General features: G+C 42.1%; 1 protein-coding gene across 2 annotated transcripts in view; it reads right to left on the bottom strand.

Annotated features, from left to right (window-relative positions):
• Window positions 1–384: 384 nt before the first annotated feature.
• Window positions 385–14,449, bottom strand: part of CFAP410 (cilia and flagella associated protein 410) — a 33,182-nt gene continuing 19,117 nt past the window's right edge. For both annotated transcript variants that reach the window (XM_069985319.1, XM_069985320.1), the window contains 4 exons: window positions 12,708–12,937; window positions 5,085–5,262; window positions 2,705–2,801; window positions 385–861 (listed from right to left, as the gene is read on the bottom strand). In XM_069985319.1, the coding sequence (XP_069841420.1) occupies window positions 733–861; window positions 2,705–2,801; window positions 5,085–5,262; window positions 12,708–12,937 (634 nt within the window). In that variant the 3' untranslated portion in view covers window positions 385–732. The remainder of the gene's footprint in view (window positions 862–2,704; window positions 2,802–5,084; window positions 5,263–12,707; window positions 12,938–14,449) is intronic.

The following is a 14,449-nucleotide window of genomic DNA, read 5'->3' as shown; positions in this document are numbered from 1 at the left end:
AACAATTTTCTTATTGTGCAAGTTTATCAAAAAGGTTTAAAGTGCACCTGTTGTTTCAAAAAGATTTTGGCATATCATAGAGACATGTCAAAAGTTTTAATCGGTCCGGTTCTAAGTGTTCAGACTTGTACTAATTAGGAGAAAAATCCAGTAGAATAATGCGCTGCAGTGCATCCTCTCCCCGCTTTGTGTTAGAAAAAAAAGTAAGGCTTATAATAGAGCTTTATGGAGCCCAGGCTTATAATGGAGTTTTATGGAGCTGCAGCGCGGTCTTCCCCCAGTTGGAAATAAAATGTGCGCTTTAAAGTATTTATAAACCTACTTACCAGGCAATATATGTTATCACACTGTAGATTATTATGGTATAGATGAACACACTATGAGCCTAGAGGTATATCCTTTAATAAATTCTTTTTCAACTGTTTCTAAAAATATACATCCATTATGCTCAACAAGCAGAGATCTTTTACTGTATACATTTTCCTATCATGCATGAAATGTTTAAGACACAAATAGCAAAATGATTTGCACTTACATAGTACTGTACATAAACTTGGTTTATTCCTCAATTTTTGATTTTTGATTAAAGAAGTGCTTAGCAAAACTAATTTTGCTAGATTTGCTTGACTCAGAGTTAAACATTCATCATGATGTATGCATGGACTGATTGTAGACTAGATTGCAGTTCGCAATTGGAATGCTAAAGTTCCCAGCATGCACAGTAGATACTTTTTATCTCTCTTGTTGGAGCTCTTTCCTCTGTAGCTGGTGAATCCGATTCTCTGCAGTTCTCTGAACTATTTCCAAGCCTTCGGTGTCCAGGTCCTTTAGAAGCAGCAATACTGCGTTCAGGACATTATTCTATTAAAAACAAACAAACAAAACACTTGGTATGGTATGAAGGATTATCTTAAACATTTCAAATAAAGTAAATAGTTGTCAAAGAAGACAGAAAAATACATGCAATACATGTACAGATACACAAGTCTACATGTACAGATAACAGCCTATAGCTGTATCCACGTTTTTCAGGGCTCCCTAGGGCTGCATCCAATGTCTTCAGTCACTGATAATCAAATGCTGTACACTCAGGTTCAGATAGACCCAAGTGTGCTCAAGGTTCGCTCATCTCTAGCAATTATCAAAATATTGCTGTGTTTTTGCCTAAAAATTATTTCCCCTGATCATCAATAACTACAGGGTACCTTCTCTATAGTCTATGGGCTTAAGGTTTTATAATAATGCAGCATTTGCAGCTAAATTTCAAAACATAAATCTACAGAAGACAGCTTCTGGAACTACAGGCCCTATTCCACGGAATGATTATCAGCCGTATTGGCAGTATTGATCGGCTGGTTGTTTCGTCGTTTGTCTTGCAAACATGTTGAAAAACAAACGACCAGGATAGCAGCGATCTACTGCCGTTGCTCAGTGGAATAGGGGCTATCGGCTGCCCGGACGATCTATCGATCACCAGGGCAGCTCCCCGCGGCCCCTCCCGCACTCACCCGAGCAGGGAACGAGGAGCAAACGAGTGCTGATAGCGCTTGTTTGCTCCTCACTGTTGGCCCGTGGAATAGGGCCTTTATACCTGTGTCTCACCATCTTATTAAAAAGCAGGGGACATAGACTGCTTGATTTATCTCCCCCATTGTTTATATAATCAACAGATAAATATCATGTACTAAGCCCTTTAGGTTGTGTTAACGGTTTTAAAACAATGATGTGCACCGCACGAACTGTGCTTGCACCACACTGGCCACAGCCATCTACATCTACACAGCACACTGTTGCAATACAGTCGTATTTTTGCTGGATTTTGGGAAATCGCGATAAAATAGCACACTTTAGGCTATGCTCACACCATTTTCATTTTCGTCAGGCTTTTAGTCTTTTTTTTTTTTTTTTTAACCATAATCAGGAGTGGAACAGACAGGGCAAAATTCTGTGTTTTCTGTTTCTGGTTTTGGTTGAAAAAAAAAGACTGAGGAAAAGACTGATGGAAAAACTGTGTGTGAACATGGCCGGATCGGATTTATGCAAACAGTTGTAAAACTTTTTTTTATTTATTTATTTTTTTCTAACAGTGATTCCACATAATTGAGATAAAAATTTAAAAAGGCTTATGGGCAGGGAAGCAAAAAAGAGTTAGGATGCAGACCAGTGTAAAGTCTTGGGGAGGGCAAGTAGACAATGACATCACATACAATGGGGCTAGCAGATTAGAAATGAGTGAAGCGCTCATCCAAACGAAGTGAGGCGCTTCGTTTGATCAACGGTCTGCTCATCAAGTCAGCTGTCTGTCAGAACTCCCTTCTGCCTGCCACTCCTCCCAGGATGCCGGGAAAAGCTGGATCCAATCCTGGGAAACCAGTTTCCCAGGATTGGATCTAGCTTTCCCCCAGCGCCCAGGGTAAAGCCACAGGGAGCTGAGCAGCATTGATCAAACAAAGCGCTTCGCTTTATTAAGATGAGCGCTTCACTTTTCTCTAGTGCAGATCACATGAAAACATAGTGCAGCGCAATCTGTTGTACAAATGCCAGCTAAACAAGGTACATGTAAACTTAATGTAAATATATGGAAGCTGTTTGCACAGCTATTTTACTGCTGACATAGAAAAATGATCAAGGAAAAAACATTCTACCATTTTTTTGATGACTCTTCATACAGCAGGAAAGTAAAAACTTTTACTTAACGCAATACCTTTCTCTTTCGGTTTCCATAGGGCTCCAAAGGTGAAGAAAATGGTGAGAACTTGTCTCTTGGTAGAGGTTTCATGCCTAGTTGTTCACGTATTTTACTACAAACAAAAAATAAATAAATAAATATAAAACAAACCACTTGGAGGAAAAGAGAAACAAAGATGATGATGCTAAAAGATGAACCTAGTTTTATCATTTCATTTAGGATTTTATAAGGTGAGCACATAGAACATGTAGCTTCCCAATGTCCACAAACCATGGCCAAAACTAACAGACAGAAAACAGGCAAACTACACTGAAGGTGACCCTGATTCACAGTATTCTGTCTTCAAACACATTTAGGATTGCAAAACAGCAAGTGAAAAGGATGCCGTAGAGCAGTATTAAATTTTTATAAGCATTCAGCACTGCTGAGAAACATAATGGATGCTATTAGTTTACCGATATAAAGTTGCTGAATGAACCATAATGGTACAAACCCCCTCTGTGTGAGGACAGTGCACAGATTCTTAACAGCTTCCCACCTCGCCTACAGATTGCACTACAGAACACTGCGGGCCAGACATACTGAAGCCAGCCCTGCTGCTCTAGAACTTTCAGTGTATTAGCAACAGGACATACATATGCATGCTGATTAAAAAAAAATTCTATGCACAATATGCTTGTGTTCTATAGTCAATCAAATAATACTATGCAGACAGCACATGTAATTGGAATCTAGGAAACTGGCCTTAGGGTGTGCCTCTGTATGTGTATATGTGACTGACTGTATGTGTGTCTGTGCAAGCAGTATATACAGAGTGTGCATGTATGTGCATATGTGCCTAAATGATTGTGTGCTTGTATGTATGTACTGTAGCACTGTGCTGCTTGAAAGGGTTATCCAGTTAAGTAAAATACATTCTGATTCATCCCCCCTCCTGCAGACTAACAATTCATTCCATGCATGTCATTACAGGGGTTATCCAGCACTACAAAAACATGGCCACTTTTCCCCTACTGTTGTCTCCAGTTCAGGTGCAGTTTGCAATTAAGCTCCATTTACTTCAATGGAACGGAGTTTCAAAACCCCACCCAAACTGGAGACAACAATAGGGGGAAAGTGGCCATGTTTCTGTAGCGCTGGATAACCCCTTTAACTTATCAGTCTCTTTCCCCCAGTTGTGAGCTGCTGCTTTTGCTGAAGACACAGAAAAGTGTGTATGAGCTTCTCTCCCCGTCTCCCCCCTCCCTTCTGAGAAGGCTAATGTAAACAGTGTCCCTGGCCAGCTGATTATGCACTCTGAAGAGGGAGGGTAATCTAAGGTCAAGATACTTGTGACCTTACTGTCCCCCTCCTGGTCTCACAGAGGGCAGAAACAGCTGGTTACATAAGCTGTCTCATGAAGGAGGAGGGAACAGAGGATCAGCCTGACTAGAAGGATAATCGGCCCATTTAACATGACCTACACCATTTACCAGCTGGAGCAGTAGGCCTTTGTTGTATTACTGTTTATGTTTTTGCATACACCTCCTAGAATATTTCTAAACTAATGACAAACGCACTTGTTAAAGATTTGGCAAGAATAAAGTGATCACAATCCTTCCTTACTAAAAAGTCCAATTCTGCCTATTATACAGAAATGTTTACTAATTACATTATATTTTGATAGTTTGGACAATTCCACATAAAGAAATACAAATACAAATACAGTTCATTTTGAAACATTTTCAGTTTTTACAAATGTTCAGCCCTTGGGGCTCCCCATGGGTGTCAAACAGACCTTGAACCAATGAAACACAATGTAAATGTATAAATGCTCCCTGGCAATTTTTTCTGTCATTGAAAAACCCCATAAGGTCTACCAGTATGCCTTCTTAAGGAGCTTGGTGGCCATTGAATATAAAAAGGGGTTCAGGAGTAAAGCCCGTTCTATATACAGCAGGTGAGAGTCGGCTATTACTAGGAGCAGGCTACGTACAGTTGTGGGAGGTGTGAAGGAATTCTCTTGCTTAACTCGGTGATCAGTGGGCACATTTCATATACCACATGTGGCATTTTCCAAGCTTTAAAGGCTGTGGGTAAAACTGTGACTAATTTCTCGAATGATTTGGAAACTGCTGCATAATTTTGGTCTTCACTGTTCTGCAGAAATGTGATGACTACAAAGGTAAAATATAATCCTGAATGCAGGTGCCAAAAGCAAAGTTATTTTGCCTTCAGTTTCATTTTTGGAATAAAACAAACATTTACTAATTCAGACAGGGCTATCGTTCAGTCATCGAGGATTTTGTGCCCTGTTAGCAATACTTCATGGAACTGAATTTTGGTTTAAAATTCTTGTTTCTAACATTTACTGTACTGTATCATCATTTACAGAAAAATATGAGTAAAGACTCACTTTGTCTCCTCCATGCTAAAGTTTAGTAAGTCGTTTTCAGACTCTGTGGACACCTCTCCACACGTCGGCTCTGTGATAAGCCCCGAAGAACCATTTTCTGCATTTGAGTTGTCAGTTGGAGCAGCTGTGATTTCTTCTCCTTCTGTCAATGAATGGGAGACTTCTTCTGCTGTCACAGCTGGTAAAAAAAATGTAATTCAATCATAATGTAATAGTGCTCTTAGCACTAAAAATTACTGTGTGCTTACTAGTGGGGCACTGCATGGTTTATATGTGCCATTTCTTGAAGAACAAACTTCACTCAAATACATTGCATAGGTATTACCAAATTCATTTCATTTTGTTAGGCTGTATTATCTACAAGTTTTGCAGTGAAATTTGCTGCAATACTCTGTACTGCTATGGCTTATGGCTTTGCAATCTTGCGGCATATTTTCATTCCACTGTAAGAATGCAGCCCCTGCCTACCTACCTCATTAGCTGCTGGGATTTAAACAAGCTAATACTTTACTTGACCACATACCCATCTGCTTCTCCGGCTCCAGGGTCACTGAAGTTGCACTCAGTGGCTGCAGGGGATAAATTTTGAGCTTGCTTAAAGCACAGCAGTTAATGAGTTAATAAGTTAATAAGTGGGCAGCGAATTAAAATCTGCTGCAAGATAGCAGGGTCATAGGCCATAGCAGTACAGAGTATCGTAGCATGAAATCCTCTGCAAACTCAGTAACATGAACCCTTAAATCATGAAGTTTAGGATGCGTACTTGTACTGACATTTCACCTGCAAATAGAAAAAAAAAAAAAAACTGAAAAAAAAACAAAAAAAACAAACTTGAATATGCTTCTCTGTCTACTACTCCTCCAAGATATTGTCGGGTCCCTTAAGCCTCTCCTTATCTATACAACGCAAGCGGAACACATTTCTAAAAGTAAAATGATGAAAGGAGTAAAAAGTTTTAAATAAGATGAAACTACTCAACTAAAATAAAATATCACACAAGTTATTTTTTAGTACCTCAAAAAAGACAAGCTGGGAATACAATGTTTTCTGGAAAATGCTTAAAAAATGTTGTGGCTAAAACCCGACTCAAGCAGAGCCTGAGATGCACAACGCTTCTAAAAAAAAAGTTTAGGACATGTTCATTAATGCTACTTATGCCTATGGTATGTGTACCATACATGCATATATTCACCAGATTTAAGCAAAGTATCTGCAATGTGGATGCCAGTAAATACTAGAGTAACAAAATAAAAAATAAATATATACGTCAGTAGACAAAAAAAAAAAAAAAACACACACACACCCATAAATTTATATGTTTGAATCAGAAACTGCTGTATAAGCCCTGGGTACTCGCTCCCCCATTTTGATGTTTTGTAGAGAACTATACAGACACCCCCCCAATACTCTATATTCTTACTACAATATATATTACACAAGGACAGGCTGACGTGCCGACCGCATTTCACAAAGGGAACATGTGCCTGTAAATAAATTATGATGCAGGAAGCTCCTGAACAGTCAGAGTATTAACCTACTGGACTGGCACAGCTCTGTAAGTTTGACTAGGTATTATTTGGGCCATTCGGGAGCGCAATGCATCATAATTCATTAAAATGTGTCACATTTACAGGACAAAAATCTTGTGACACCTCTATTCCCTGGTGGCTATTTTGCAGAGAAAAGGGACACATATATAAGTAGTAAACACAGTATTTTCTGCTCATATTTTTACAGATCCTGCAGAGGTAAAATTTTGATTATTGGTCTGTGAATAAACACTTCACCCACAAGGAAGAATACAAACATAAATATTGACTTCTCCAAGTTTATGATGCTACTGCACACAGGAAAATTACAGGGAAAACATTCTGCTGAGCTATTTAGCTTATTTCAATAGTAGAACACAAAAGTACAGGGAAATGTTGTACACCACTGCCACCTACTGAAAAAGTATTAAAAAAACTAGCTCTAAAAGAGCACAAAAATTAAAACTGTTTATGCGCTACCAAATACCTAAAACTTTATGAAAAAAATAGTGCTTGATACAAGCAGCATCGTTTGGTGAACCCTGCATGTCATCTAGCAACATTACAGTGATATGCTGTGATACTAAGTACTATTAGGCTGGGTTCACACCAGGAGTGGATTAAAAACACAGAAAGGATCTGTTCATGCAATGTTGAAATTGAGTGGATGGCCGCCATTTAACAGTAAATAACTGCCATTATTTTAATACAACAGCCGTTGTTTTAAAATAACAGCAAATATTTGCCATTAAATGGCGGCCATCCACTCAATTTCAACATTATGTGAACAGAGCCTTTCTGTGTTTTCAATCCACTCCTGGTTTTGGTTGCAATATGAGGACCACAATACTGACTGAAATATACGTAGTGTGAACCCAGCCTTAGGCTATGTTCACACTGTGTATGAATCTGTCAGTAGTTTGAACCGCGAATATACGCACGTAGTTTTGAGGTTAATGCGTTCCATTGAAAGTATACGATATACGCCCGCACAGTGCACACTACGTATGAGCTTACGGCCGGATTGTATACGGCGCCGTGAAAAATTAACAAGACCATTGTTTGAGGACGGAAATGATGAAACTCACGGCCGTGGATTTCCATGCGGTCCCGTACGAAGTACTTATTTCAGCCAAATTGAACTTGATTTTTTGATCCAAAAGATTCTATGTGGTGTACGGGGCTGGGCGAAGATTTCCAAGTAAATGACCTGCCTCAGATCGCTTCGAAACAAGCTAGGGAAGCATAACTGTACTACGGGCGTATGTTCGCGGTGCGTACGCACGCCCGTAGTTTCAGCCGCACATGTACGGCAGCGTAAGACCTGTGTACGGGTTAAACATAGACTTTAAGTGTATGTCACGCCATTCTCGCACAGGATTTTCCTTCTGCTGAGAGGATGGAGTCCATTGCCTTGTAAAACCTAAGTAATTGTGCCATAGACTTTAATAGAATGTAGTATAGCAGGGGATTTCACAGTAAAACTCACAGAGTGAAATCTACTGCAATACGGTAGAGAATGAAAGGACCCTTAGGGTCACTTCTGCGGATTCGCAGCGAGATCAGCTGCGGATCCAGTACCATTGATGCCTATGTTAGCACATACTCGCAGCGGGATTTACATCCCGCTGTGAGTATGTGCTTTAACCCCCTGGCGCCAACAGCCCTGCCGCTCGCATGAGCCCCGCCACCGGCATCCTCTATCCACCCCGCCCGCATCCTCCATCCCGGCCCCCCATCAGCACCGCCGCCTGCATCCTGCAGCCCGCCGCCGAGAGCATACATTACCTGCTCGGCGGCGCGGCTTCAGTGAGGTTCCCGGCTCCGGTCCCGCTCAGCCAATCAGCGCACGGCAACACTGATCGGCTGAGCGGGACCAGGAGCCTTACTGCAGCCGCGCTGAGGAGCAGGTAATGTATGCTCTCGGCGGCGGGCTGGAGGATGCGGGCGGCGGTGCTGATGGGGGGCCAGGATGGAGGATGCGGGCGGCGGGGATGATGGGGGCTGGAATAGAGGATGCCGGTGGCGGGGCTGATGCGAGCCGCGGGGCTGTGGGCGCCAGAGGGTTAAAGCACATACTCACAGCGGGATGTCAATGTGCTAACATAGGGATCAATGGTACTGGATCCGCAGCTGATCTCGCTGCAAATCCGCAGAAGTGAGATCCGCTGTGGATCCGGTAGGTGTGAAGGCACCCTTAGGGTGCGTTTACACGTACAAGATGTGCAGAATATTTGATGGCACTGATTTGAAGTTGCAGATTCAAAGCAAATCTGCAGCTTCAAATCTGCTGCAGATCCTGTACGTGTGAACGCACTCTTAAAGGGGTTATCCAGTGCTACAAACACATGGCCACTTTTTGTTCAAGAGACAGCATAAGGGCGGGTTTACAATAGGGAATCTGGGTGGATAACCCAAGGCGGATTCTGTCGCTTTCCCCAGTGTGCCCCATGCCATGGACTCGATTTCCGTTGCCTGTACGCACTCACGGCCGCGCGCCTCTCCGTCTGTGACAGACTCCATTCCATGCACGGGTGAATTCCTTCCTCCGTCCAAAGAATGAACTTCATTCTTTGGACAGAGGAAGGAATTTGCCCGTGCATACAATGGAGTCTATCACATGGGCGGAGAAGCGCGTGCGCCGCTGTCCGCGCGCAACGGATTACGCAATGAAGTTTCCGCCTGTTTTAAACAGTGTGCACATACCCTTAAGTCAGTGTAATCTTCGGCTGGGAGCCCTGTTAGGAGCACTGCCCTCCCCCACAGCATCATCCGGGTCGCCAGCTCTATTCATTATAACAGAGCGGACGGGCTGAATGACACTGTGGGCGCAGTGCTCCTAACAGTGCTCCCAGCCAAAGATTACGCCGACTAACAGCGTGGGACAGGAGCCAAGGAGTAAGGTAACACACATACCTTCCTCCTCAACGTCCCAGGCGCTGTAGGGGGCAATCAGCAGGTAAGAGAAGTTCGGGGTCCGTAATTTTTTTACTTTTTTTTTAAACAGCCGGGGAGGAGGTGGCTGACAATAACAGGCACTTACCTCCCCAGTAACCCTGTACTTTGTTCCAGTTCCCGGTCCCCTAACCGCTTCCTGGTCTGGGAATTTGTGTGCATTCCTTTTGATCAGTTTTTCCATTGACTACCATAAAAAAAAAAAAAAAGCATCTGTCTGCGTAACATACACAAAAATGTGGTTGACCATTTTTTTGTGTATGCTAAAAAAAAACAAACAGGCGCTTTGATCCGTTCTTGTTATAATGGAAGTCATTGGAGCAAGACAAATCAAAACGGATTACGGAATGCGCACAAATGCATAAAAAAAATAAACAGATGAGAAAAAACACACTGTGAACCCAGCCTTATACAGTTGTTTTATTTTTGCACAGGCAGCCTTATTAGGACTTGCTTTTTTTGCATGACAAATGTTACTTTTTATTGGTGCCATTGCAATTGTAAATTGGAAAATGTTATTTATTTATTTTATTTTTTAATATTACACTTAAGCTATTTAGCATGTGGTAAAAATAACAAATATATTCTCTGCATGACTCTGATTACAGCAATATCAAATTTGAACCTTTTTTTTGTTTTTAATTTAAACTATTAACATTTTGACACAATAGAAACTAGTTTCCTCAAAAAAAATAAAAATAAAAAATTCAAAACTGTTGCCACACTTCAAGATCGACAGGGTTCTGATTTTTCTTGTGATGGAGCTGGTTGCACAATCATTTATTTTTTCTATATTTTTTTGTACAGCATGCACAATAAATGTTTTATAGCTTGTGTCATTATGTAAGTGGCGATACCACACAATTTTTTTAATGCTTTATGTAAAAATTGGGATGTATAATGTCTCTTTTATTGGGGGATGGGGGGGGGGTGATGGCCGGATTACGTTTTATTTCACAGTTTTCATTAGTGTATTAGCCAGTTATCTGCTGATCACTGTTACAATGCACTGTACTAACACTGTAGTGCAGTGTATTGTATAGGTCAGCCTCTGGAATAGCTGTGTAGTAGCATACCTATGGCAGTCTTCAGAGTTCCGCACAAAAACTTTCATTTGTCTTACAGTAGCTGAGATTTCCTGCAAGTACAAAAAAAAAAAAAAAAAATTGCAGGACTCTAAAGACTCCTGCTCTTAACCCTTCCTGTGCTGCAGCATGTAAGTGGTGCACAGCTTAACTACTTTGTCACTTACAAGCTGCAGCACAGAAAGGATTAAAAGCAGAACACAACATTTATTCCTCAATGGGTGTGTGCGCTGTGAGATTCTGCACTCAGCCACTGTTACAATTGGGGAGCTGTTGGGAAAGTGTAAGCTGGGCACTAAGTCTTAGGGGCCTATTCCACGGAGCGATAATCGCTCGGTGGAATAAAGAAAACGATCAGCCGATGATCGGGTCATCAGCTGATCGTTTATTTAGGCCCAAACTTAAAATCAGCGGTCACCCACTGCGCATTGCTTCGTGGAATAGCGGTGCGTGGTGGGCGACCAACGATTGAGAAGCACCATACATTACCTAGCAGGGCTTCTCCTCCACTCCGTCTTCCTCCCCGGGTCCCGAGGCGCAGCATCAGCTTCGGTGTGGCCTGACTGAGCTTCCAGAGCACTCAGCCAATCACTGGCCAAGACCGCCGCGGCCAGTGATTGGCTAATCGGTCTGACAGCTCAGTCAGGCTGCTCCGGAGTTGTTGCTGCGCCGCGGGACCCGGGGAGAAAGACGGAGTGGAGGAGAAGCCCTGCTAGGTAATGTACGCTGCAAGGACATCGGTAACGATGTCCCCGCAGCCCTCGCTAACAATTGTCAGGCCGTGGAATAGGCCCAGTAAACGAGCGCCGATCTGCATCGTTGATCGGGCCCTGCTCGGCCCATGAAATAGGACCCTTAGGAAATTGCTTTATGATCTGTTTTCTGTTTATAGTCTGTGCTGGCTTTGGCTTTAATAATCTGTCAGATTAATCTCTCTCTGTGTAAAGGCACCCTTAGGCCCCGTTCCCACTGAGGAAAGGTAGCGGAATTCCGCGACGGAATGCCGTTAGCCTCCTGCTCATAATGGGAGTCTATGGGAGGCGCGCGCTCCTGCCCTGTCCGCGCTGAAGAATGAACATGTTCATTCTTCAGTGCGTACAGAGCAGGAGCGCGCGCCTCCCATAGACTCCCATTATGAGCAGGAGGCTAACGGCATTACGCGGCGGACAATTCCGTCGCGGAATTCCGCTACCTTTCCTCAGTGGGAACGGGGCCTTAGCTAGTTATTTTATAAGGGTATGTTCACGCTGAGGAATAGGCGAGTATTCAGCGAGGAATTGAAGAGGAAAGTTTTCTGTTTGAAATTCCTCACCTATTTAGCTCTGGAGGAATTTCAAGCTGAAATAAGAGCGGAGTCCTCTTCAATTCCTTGCCTATTCCTCACCTATTCCTCAGTGTCAACATACCCTAAGGGTATGTGCACACTGAGGAAAAGGCGAGGAATTAGGTGAGGAATTGAAGAGGAATTTCAGCTTGAAATTCCTCCCGTAAAATATGTACAGAGCAAAGTCCTATTGTGTTCAATGGGTTTTCTGCTCTGTTGTTCACACTGCAGAATTTCCGAGCAGAATTTTCTGCTGTAGATCTGCTAGAGGAATCCTATAGAAGTCAATGGGGGGCTTAAATTCTGCTTGAATTTTGCCTGAAAACTTTAAGCTACAATTCCTCGAGAATTGCTCAGTGTGCACATAGCCAAACACTGATGACACAGGATGCTGCTGGGGTCAGGCTTATGTATACTGAAGCTTTGGTAGCAAAAATTATGTACTGCAGTGTGGCAGGCACCATTTTGCACCTGGTGATGCTTATCACAACGCAGCCCAGACACACAGTTTAGATTTTAATTATGGAAACAAAGAAGTGTAACACAAACTTGGAAAGACAGCCTAAGGGCAAATTAATCAAAAGAATTTGATTAATCGCCCAGCCCTATATCCAATAAAAGTAGCATAATACCGGATTGGGTGTGAAAATTACTAGTGAGGTATAAAGGAACTTGTTGTTTTGCATGTATGTGCTGCCCATGCAACAAGGAATGCCATAAGTGTTCTTACCTTGATTGTCTAGTTTCTGTAGATTGGGGAGATTTCTCAGCACGGTCATTCTATATTTGTGGGGATCTGGGTTGCAGCAGGGATTCTCTGACAGCCATAATATTTTCAGTCTTGGAAGATGTTTCAGGTAGTAAAGTTCACTCAGGTTAGAAATGTTATTTTTCCTCAGATATAATTCAGTCAGGTTTTGACAGTTCCTTATCGGTTCCAAAGTGGAAATGCTATTAGCACTGAAAAGAGTTATAAACCACCAATTAAAATGACACACTTCTGCCAAACCTCCAGACTCAGCCATGCTATGACCCTCATTACAAGTAAAAACACACAGTAAAAATAAATCTATGGCCTCTACATAACTGTACCAGTATAAATCCTATCCTCATTTAAAAGCTATTGTACGTAAGCAACCAGGAAAAGTTCTAGTGCTTTATTACCATCAAGAGTAAAAGACAAAAAACTGGTGTAAACTGCCCATAGCAACCAATCACAGTTCAGCGCTGGTAAAAAAAAATAATGCTGATCTGTGATAGGTTGCTATGGCAAGATTATATCGCTTTCTGTTTTTAATCTGGGCCAACTTTTCAAAAATGTTACCTAACCTCTTAAAGTGTACCTGTCTTTATAACTTTCAAAATCTAAAACATTAGACATAAAGTGATATGAAGCAAGTTTGCAACATACATTCATTATTTTTTTAAAGTTATCATGAAAAACACTGACTCTTTTTTTCCAAAGAGTAAACACTGGAAGTCCCGTGTTTCTCAGGTCATCTGAGTGCTCACAGAGATGGCAGTAATTTGACTGACAAACACATTGACTCCGGGTTTAGTCTTTTTTTTTTTTTTTTTTTTAACCGGATTTCTGGTAAGTATACATTCGTTCTACAGCATGATAACAAAAATGAATGTGTATTGCAAATTTGCTTTATATCACATCTACTGTTGATTTTGAAAGTGATAACGACAGCTGATTCGCCTTTTCACGGTGGCCCGGCAGTCATTGCATATAGTGTGGCTCAGGAGCTGAACCCACACTATATGCTGTGGGTGTCAGCTGACATCTGTGTGCAACTACAAAAAGCAAACTTCAGTCTGGGCCCACAAGTTTAACCCAGTGAATACTTTGATCAATACTCATTGCAGCATACACAGAAAGACCTAACTGGACCAGAATCCTTGCAGCAAAGAACAGGAGTGCAGATTGGTTATTATGGTTGTTGTTAACCCTTTGATGACCAGGCCAAGTTTAATTTTTTTTCCTGTTTAAAAGCCCATATCGCTTGCATTTGTCACCTAAAGACCCACACGAGCCCTTTTTTTTTGCAAAACCAATTGACCATTAGACCACTGTGCACGGAGAATAAAAGCCATTTAAAAGCAGCAGTCAGTTTTAACAGCTTTTTTTTTTTTTCTTCAAATTTGTATAGCACACACAGATTCCGCAGCACTTCACCTATCTGTATGTCTTTGGGTGTGGAAGGAAACCGGAGTACCCGGAGGAAACCCACGCGAACACGGAAAGAACATACAGATGCAGATGTTGTCCTTGGTGGGATTTGAACCCAGCCCTACAGTGCTAACCACTAAGCCACTGTGCTGCCTTTAAATAGCTGCATTTAAATGGCTAATTATCCGGGTACATCGATTGGCCCACACTCGCTAATAGCCGTGGTCCCCAGCTGCTGATAGCCATGGCGTGACCCCTTTCTGAACTCTCCTACCTGCCCCAAGGAATAGAAGTAC

The sequence above is a fragment of the Dendropsophus ebraccatus genome, chromosome 9 (assembly GCF_027789765.1).
Source record: "Dendropsophus ebraccatus isolate aDenEbr1 chromosome 9, aDenEbr1.pat, whole genome shotgun sequence".
Lineage (NCBI taxonomy): Eukaryota > Metazoa > Chordata > Amphibia > Anura > Hylidae > Dendropsophus > Dendropsophus ebraccatus.
The sequence above is the reverse complement of the archived record's forward strand: the minus strand, read 5'-3'. Positions and strand labels throughout refer to the sequence as shown.